This window comes from Anopheles marshallii, chromosome 3 (genome assembly GCF_943734725.1).
Source record: "Anopheles marshallii chromosome 3, idAnoMarsDA_429_01, whole genome shotgun sequence".
Taxonomy (NCBI): Eukaryota; Metazoa; Arthropoda; class Insecta; order Diptera; family Culicidae; genus Anopheles; species Anopheles marshallii.
This window is the reverse complement of record NC_071327.1, coordinates 62,124,822-62,133,863: the sequence shown is the minus strand read 5'-3', so window position 1 is coordinate 62,133,863 and position 9,042 is coordinate 62,124,822. Positions and strand designations below refer to the sequence as shown.

At 45.9% G+C, this 9,042-nt stretch overlaps 1 protein-coding gene and 1 pseudogene across 1 annotated transcript; one reads left to right on the top strand and one right to left on the bottom strand.

Moving 5' to 3' along the window:
- Positions 1 to 6,129: 6,129 nt before the first annotated feature.
- Positions 6,130 to 6,846, bottom strand: LOC128715664 (adult-specific cuticular protein ACP-20-like; annotated as a pseudogene).
- Positions 6,847 to 7,638: 792 nt separating this feature from the next.
- On the top strand, positions 7,639 to 8,235 carry LOC128715151 (adult-specific cuticular protein ACP-20-like). The gene is made up of 2 exons (XM_053810032.1): positions 7,639 to 7,770; positions 7,849 to 8,235. The coding sequence occupies exons 1-2, from the start codon at positions 7,639 to 7,641 to the stop codon at positions 8,233 to 8,235; spliced, it is 519 nt and encodes a 172-aa protein (XP_053666007.1).
- The last annotated feature ends 807 nt before the right edge of the window (positions 8,236 to 9,042 follow it).

Below are 9,042 nucleotides of genomic sequence, written 5' to 3'. Positions count from 1 at the left end.
GGCTCCGAACAAATCTTCAGTTCAATGGGCCCCTTTTGAGCTACCAAAAGGTCCATCATAATGGCGCCCGCGCACAAACCACACCCGGAAGAAGCGTGTTAAAGGATTCGGGCTGCTTATCTGTTCCGTGGACGATTCACGCATAGTTTGCCCTTCTCGTGGTCCAAAGATACCACGTTACACCCATCACTAACGATCCGAAGACAGAGGCCAACCAACCGCCCGCGTATTGCGCCAGTGCGAGCAAGATAAATTTCAATCAATGGCCACCAAACGAGCCCGGTTCCGCGACTGATAACATTGGTGGGTGGAACGGTACTTAAGGGCTGATAACGAACTACTGCTCCATGCGGACATTCGAGAAAGGCACGCAGTGTTCCGATGGTTTGACATTACCGTCACACCCACCAGGAAACTCGGGTGGTGTGTAAGACTGTTGTTGGTTGTAAGCTAAATAATTGCACTGCTTCTCTAAAATACATATATCAGCCATCACTATCGCCTAGTTCTTCAATTTGCTATCATTTCCTCCATCGAACGGGGGGTTTCTTTTTGCATACAACCACTTTTTACACTTCAAGCGTGTTACAGCTATAGATTAATGCTAAAAAGTAGCAATAAATCAGATTAACGATCTGCCCCAACCACCCTTAAATGCGAAGCGTAACGACCCGCTGCACAATCAAAACCGTACCTTAATTCACAGAAGCCTAGAGGAAAACGATAAAAATGCTCCACCCACTTTTGGCGGTTCGAAGGAAATTTTGATGCCATTTCATAAACATAAGCCGGTTATAAACACATTCGTAGACGAATAGTCCATAGACAAGGAATTTATATAAAAGTCATAAAATTATTAATAAAAAAGTATTATCAAAATAGCATTTACAACAGAATTTTGACAGATAAACTTATCAACCCCTAACACCCAACATTAATGAAAGAAAAACCAACATAAAACCATTCCATTGATATGTTACACCAACTTTACCTGGGCTACCACACGGCATAAGAAAAGATGAAAAATTTGTCCCAAAAAAAAAAACCACTCCAGGACCCATTACCGGGCGCACTTTGGCAGATAAAAGTTTCGTCGCCTGAGCGGGACATGAATGAGTGTTCCTTTTTTCGTCGGTTTTTTTTTTTTAGCTTGGTCCCTTTTCCCCGATGCGGGAAAGTTGCGTTGGGCGAAAGCAACTAAATTGGTTTGATGGTGCACAATTTCCGGCACTTTTGCTTTTCTTTTTATCGCGACACTATGGGAAATAGAGGAATTTCGCCCGAACCACACACACTTCGAGGAAATAGTTACGGAACAAGTTTTGAAGGAGAATATGGCATTAGATCTAGCGTGACAATTAGCTTTGAAAATTTCGTTCCATCGTTTACATTGCTTTACGGTGAAAGCAGCAACTTTAAGCAACAGTAATTATACAGAGTTCCAAAACTTGCCCCCCCCCCCCTCCCCCTTTTTTGTCACCCCTTCAATTTAGAACATATTTCCTAAATACAGCCGGTTAGCGATTAAAACATGAAAAGAAAAACACCACCAACCGAAAATCCTTTAACTTTTTGGGTAAATTTCTCGAAAAGCCATTCTCCCAATGTAATACGGCACAGTACGAGCAGGAATCGCGACTCCAGATCGGAACAGATGCAATCTAATTTTGCACTTTTCCGGTTTCCTTGTGGGCAACAAACACACACCCGCTGGCTGTACAAAAACCACCGTCCGCCGCCGTCTGCAGAAGATGCTCCCACGCTTCGTTGCCACACGCGTGGAAGGTGCTGGGCAAAAACCACAAAACACCAACTCGGAAACCTTCCAGCAGTCAACCCGACCGGCACACGGTTTCGAATGGTGCAATGCATAGGGGCTGGTGGTGGAGCCCACTGAGTGAGTGAGTGTGACATTACACATTGATTCGATTAAAAGTGAGAAGTTATGTGGCTGGCTGGCTGTGACAACAGGGCTGACGGCACACAAACGGCAAAAGCAAACCGTGCTGTACACCGTGTTGTGCTGCTGCTACGCAACGACACTCGAGCATCGAGAAGTCCCTTCCCCCCGTGGGGCAAATGTTTCCCTCCTCGACATGGATTGACACGGTGAAATGTGTGCAGTTGCAACTTGGACTACGGGGAAGCGTGGCAGACGGCGAGGTACAAGGACTCATCAGTTGGATTGAATTGGTTTCCAGCTTCCGGCGGGACTTCCGTTGCTGGCAGAAAAAAGGGTTAGTTCGTTTCCTGCCACCAGGAGGTGGCGATTGAATTAAAAACCCCAACACCTTCACACACCTCCAACCAGCGGAGCGGAATGTACGGTAAGGATGGCTTTTTATCATGTAAACCTCCATGTTATTTCCTTGTTTTTTTTTTTTTTTTACTGCAGGGACGGTTTATTTTCTCTTTTCGAAGGTAATTTGCAGCAAGTGGTGCGCTTGTGGTAAACAAAACGCTCGACTCGTCTAGGTGTGCCACCGATAGTTCCGATGCTAACGATTGTCTTTACACTTTGGCTTCTACTGGAGCTGGACACATACAACAAAATGGGAATGATCAACCGTTCCCTCCTCCGTGTTACATCACGTGATGCTAAATGCTCTCTACAACGAACTGTCCATTTGTGTAATTGATGATCGAGATAAAATCAAATCATTTCAAGTACCTCAGTGTGTTAATAGATGAAGTGAGCTCAGCTCTTTTACACCGACAAAGACAATCGTTGCCACCCAAATGGTGCACTCATCCCACTTAAATCCAGCTCTCCCTATAAACAAACCCACCGCCCCCGGCCGCATGTTCTGCATTCTTTGCCGAGTTGCTGAGCAGGTATTTATTTGCCAACATCACAACAATTGCTCCAGTATAAACAGTACCGGCGAAGACACACACCCATCGTCTTGACCTTCCTCGGCAAGCGAAAGCGAACGAGAAAAGGTGCCCGCTACTGGTGTGACGCTGTCAAGAAATTGATGTCGACATAATTCCCATAATGACGTAATCAGTCGTGTCGTTGGAAAAAGCGTTTTGCTCCTGTGGAGGATCGGTTTTTTTTTTGCTCGGTGCGACATTTTCCAGCACACACGAGTGTTACACGAAATCACATCCATCTTGCTTTTCGGTCCCCGCTCGTATCGTTGCACACGGAGGCACAATCAAGATCAAGATGTTTATCGATCCCCATTTGGGGGACCGTAAATTCCGGTGGTACCACAACCGAACCTGGAATGGACGAGAGTTTTGAGGCACACTCAATAAAGGTGCTCCAGACGGGGGAAAGTCTGGAACGTTACACCTTCCAGCGCAGCTGGCAAGAATACATAACTGGTCTCTTTTTTCGTGGTTTCAAAAAGGATGAGAAAACTTGGCAGATATGTCCCAAAAACCCCCTCAGCCATCCCAAGAGCGGCACCACAAACGATAGACAGCCAAACTTTGGAACGCAAAGTGGATTATTTACAGCATACAAAAGGGACAGCAACGTTGGACGGGACGTACAAACACATTGCTTTTCGTGTGGTTGCATCTCCTGCGGTGCTCTATTCGCCAATGCCACGCTTTGGTCACAAATTTTGACAGGTGAAAATCTGAACATCGCGATGCCTTTTGCCAAACAACTGGTCTGCTTTGCCAGTTCATCCACAAGGTAGGTTGGATTTCGAACCTTCTGCTAGGGGGATGGCGACGTTTCGATAGCATATCGTGCGGATAAAATAATAGTCCAAATGCCGGTTTGCAACTGGGAAACCGTTCCAATGGTTAACACACGCACAAGCTTTCCTATGGCATACTGAGAAACGTGAATCAAACGTATCCGAGTGTTGCGAATGTGGGCTGTGGGTTGGGCCAATTTTGTTGTTCGCTTTTGAGGCAACAACAATACTCCCGGCACTCTTAATATACCCTTCGATGCTTCAAACCTTTACTCACACTGTTGGCTGTGAAGTATTCTGGGAAGTTCTCGACATCTCTCGCTCTCGATTAATTCGCGAGTTGCGAGATATTTCGCACCATACACACTGTGCGACATGGTGTGTACCGCGAAAGAAACCACGATCGCGAGAGCATTCTATTATAGGAAGATCGCACCTTTCGAACGTGTGCGTATGATTGCCAGTGCAAGAAAAATAGAGCAAACATCTACCGCCACCAAATGCCGCCAGTTGTGACGGTGTTGGTGAACGAGCAAAACGTGCAGCGCGATAAAAAAAAACCCTCCACATCCACCGAGGAAGATGGTCGATCCACCATCCCTCTATTTGCGAAACTACCCCCCCGAAAAAAAACAATCACCAACACTGTATCCTCACCCTCCTCGAGTCTAAAAAGGCACACCGACACACGGGGTGGGTTTTGTTTATTTACGCATACATTAGAGTTGTCATAGTGAGGTGCGCGTTTTGTTTCCACTTGCTGGCAAGGAACTGTATCAGCAAGCGGGTCTCTACTGCGATGTAGGCAGGGAACAAAGTGTATTACAAGCGTAGTCAGTCGGTACCTTGGCGCAGAAGAGACTCGCACCCAAATCGCCCTAAATCACCTCGCCAGCTGTTGGGGCAGGGAAAAAGTTTAGCCAAAACACGGCCGGCCGGCCTTGCGTTCTTCGGAATTCGGGCAAAGCAGCAGTGCGTGTGGGCGAATCGGAACCCCACGGGAGATGGTGTAGGTGTTGGTACTGTACGCAGGATGGTTGGATGGTTCTCCTGCCCTGTGGAGGTGGGTGTTATGCCAGGAGACTGTGTTTTGATTCACTTACCATATGGAAATAAGAAACGAAACAAATGTGGGTTGGAGCACCCACACAGGACGGCACAGGCAAAATGTCAATTTAAACTCGGAGTTCAAGAGTTATCTTAAATTGTGGCAAAAAATTTTAAACGTTAAAGAAAGAAACGGAAAGATCCTTTTTGGTCAATAACGCAACTAATACAAGAAAACGTATTTTACTAAAAGAGCCTTTACGAAAAAGATTCATAGCTGAATATTTCCTATCTAAGATACTTGGCAGCTCTCTATAAGCATGAAACAGTCATTATAAGAATGGGGTAGATCACGGTCTAAGCCAGTTTTTTTGTATGCGTTTTGACGTTTCCAGGCTTATCCGCTTACAGCTCGCCATACAAATGGCAAGCCAACTTAAGCCTAGGAAAGAAGGATTAGATTGGTTTCTCAATGAAAGTACCCAAGTACCCAAAACCCAAACTCGACAAATGTCAAAACAAAGAATTTTGCTAGCTGGTCTGAGCCAGGTTAGGCCATGTTTTCCCGTGTGCGAAAATGGTAAACAATTTTTTTTTAACGAAAACAACTTAAAAAAGATTATTTAATAATCAGACTTGTATATTATTTCATTGCATTGAAATTAAAATCAAATTTCTAAACTTAAATCGATTTTTCTCAAATTTTAGTTTCACAAAAATGATCCCTTGTGTCATTCTTTACGACATTTTAAAGGACTTTACGAGCTAGGTCGTCCGGTGTCATTCTCATGACGTGACAAGCCCACCCCAGAGCCTGGTAAGTCCTCCGGATCCTGTACGACAGTGATTTCGTCGAACAACTCGTGAAGTTCGTCATTGTAGCGGCTCCTCCTTTATCCTTCCACACATACGAGGACAAAAATCCTTCTTAGCATCTTCCTCTTGAACGCAAAAGTCAGAAGCTAGAAGAACTAACTAAAACTAGCCATTAATCTTGTGATTTGTACCACCAAAATCCGCATTAAATAAACATCACTAACCCAACCATGGTTGCAGTTTTGGCAACAAAATTTTGGAAGCCATACGCAAATCACATTAATATTCAACCAACCCTATACACCACCCTTCTGCAGAGGGACATAACGCTGCGCAAGTTTGCACTGAAACAAACCGAAATCAGCGATGCGTTTCGCACTAGCGAAACCACTGCCACGCTTCACCGATGAACAATTTCATTCGAACCGGTCTGTAAATCCCTACCGCAACCCCATGCGGTAGGCTACGGCACAACGCTACCATACCAACCGAACCCTGACCACCTTAACCTTGAACTTTTTTCGTTGCAAATTTTGAATACTCAGACAATTGCTTTATTTGCTAGGAACCATTTTTGTACGTGGGAAAACAGAGATTTATCGCAGATTTAGTTGAACTTCTTCAGCTTGCTGTAGCTGTAGCCATGACCGTATCCGCCACCGAATCCTCCCTGTCCACCACCGATCGAGCCACCCTCCTGCTGCAGACCTCCCTTGCCGATGTTCTTGACGACAGCCTCAAATCCGTTCTTGCTATCGGCGTGGTACTTCACGATGCGGGTCGAACCGTCCGGCTCATCCAGAGTGTACTCGCCCTTCACGACATCTCCGTCCCGAACTTCCCACTGGCTCTTGTGATCACCGGTGTGGTAGTCCTTAACTCCGTACTCGAACTTGTACTTCGGGTAGGCATAGAAGTCCTTACCCTCGTAGCCACCCTCACCTCCTCCGATTCCACCGCCAATGCCGCCTCCGATGCCACCCTCGAACCCACCCTGCACATAGAAAATCGAACAATTCATCAATGGTATGCGAGTCCTGAGTCCTTGTCGACCCATTTTGAAAGCTACTAACCTCCTCGCCACCAAATCCACCGCCAATTCCACCACCACCGTAGTACTTGTACGGGATGTGCTTCACTTCGCTCACGAAACCGTGATGTTCGTAGGCCAAACAGACACCGGCAAGTGCCAAAACCACTACCGAAAACTTAATCATTTTAAAGATTTCTTGTTCTAATTGCACTTCCTTCTCGACTGTAGCACTCGCGTTGACTGATGCTTAATCTGGGCGTTGGCTACGCTTTTATACCAACAATTATCCATTTAAGCCCCACCATTCTAAGGGTCTTAGGCCAAACATTCGCAAAACCAAACAGCAACCGTCTTAATGTATGCATGCATCCTAGGATGCCCTCGAGCCGTTTGCCTCGGCCAAGCAGCACTAATTTCTCCATCGATTTACCGAAGGTTCTCCGCGGATGAACGCTTCCGTGTGCGCTAGCACGCCCAATCACAAATTTTCGCACGTTTATGAGGTGCCGGCCGAAACGATTCAAGTCGGCTCGCAGTAACAGCACAACGCCACTGCCCCTGGTAGGGCACAGGGCAGGACAAAAAAAACGGTTAAAGCCTACCCTTTCTGCAAACAGCGTTGTGGTGTTGTTGTTTGGATGCACTTTTTGCCGGTCACTTGCAACAGATCGATCAGCGCTAGAAAGCGATGCGTTTGTTCGTTCTAGACCGAGCTGTTTGTTTAAGGTTTCCTTTTTTTTTGTTAATTTATGCACACGCCAATTATGTCTCAATAAAAGGGGCGGGTTTTTGACGTGCCTTTTGGAAAACCCAGCGACCCACAGCGATGATGGACCGATTTGCTAATAATGTGATGCCGTGCACCACGCCATACATCTTCCCTTGACAGTTGGTTAATTTTCGCGCTTATCGACTAAGTAGTTTGGTGTAGAAATCTGCAAATCAGTTCTACTATACACACTTTGGGCTGGTATAGTATATAAACCTACCAGCGTTTGGTGAACAGCAACAGTCAGCGCACAGCACTTGATTTGCAAAGTTCAGCGAAGGCATATCGAGCAGTTCGCCAACCTTTAGTTCAACATGTTCAAGCTATCCTTTGCCGTGTTGGCCCTTTTGGGAGCCACGCTAGCCTACGAACATCACGGATTTGTCAGCGAAGTCAAGCACATCCCGTACAAATTCTACGGTGGCGGCGGTTTTGGCGGTGAACAGGTAAAACAAAAACAACCGATAAAACAATACGTCTCTCGAATTTCTTAAGACTTAAGATTCTCTCTTGTTGATGTGCAGGGTGGATTTGAGGGTGGCATCGGAGGCGGCATTGGCGGTGGAATCGGCGGAGGTGAGGGTGGCTACGAGGGTAAGGACTTCTATGCCTACCCGAAGTACAAGTTCGAGTACGGAGTTAAGGACTACCACACCGGTGATCACAAGAGCCAGTGGGAAGTTCGGGACGGAGATGTCGTGAAGGGCGAGTACACTCTGGATGAGCCGGACGGTTCGACCCGCATCGTGAAGTACCACGCCGATAGCAAGAACGGATTCGAGGCTGTCGTCAAGAACATCGGCAAGGGAGGTCTGCAGCAGGAGGGTGGCTCGATCGGTGGAGGACAGGGAGGATTCGGTGGCGGATACGGTCATGGCTACAGCTACAGCAAGCTGAAGAAGTTCAACTAAACTACTAGTTTGAGAATTTTTCAACCAAGTATTAACGGAATTATGAATGTACCAACAGTGAATGTAGCAAAACAGCAAATTAAATAATACAGTTTCTATGAAATTGAAAATTTCTGTCGTTCATATTGCGTTTCTAGAACTACGAGGGATGTTTAGTAAAATAGTGTCTGTTCCAAAAACAAAAAGTACCATTAGAGGGCATGATGAAGAAAATTTTCTATCTCGCCCTCCAACTTAGGTTTGATGAGAAAGACGTTATTAACTTCTCTCCGGGAAAGTGGACCTCTATTCGGATGTAAATTACACCAAGTGTTTTTGGAACGAATTTAAGTAGAAATAACGCCTGTTATTGCAACAAAATGTCTTAACTTGAATTCCGTAAGCAACGCCAGCAATCTTCGCGTTCAATGAGCCAAAAGGGTTACCAATACAACCTTCGTTGGTATCGGTACTCTCCTTTGCTTAATTGCTGATTAGCTATGACTTGAATAACCTTTAACTAAATAACCTATCTAAAGAATGGTTCGGGTGGGATTTTACCCCAACCATGACTTATTAGATTATCATTGTGATTAGCATTTCTCAATTAGCCAAAGATGAAACGTATTGGCATACAGCGAACAGTCATGCTGTTGACGTACATCTTCATGGGAGTAAGAACCGGCTTCTGGATCAAACAATGAGCTACGACCTAAAACCCGGCATACATTCACCATGCCTGCTCCATGGTCTCCAAACTACGGCCCGCGGACCGCAGGCGGCCCTCGAGAGTCTCCAGTGCGGCCCGCGATGCTATTGCTGATGTTA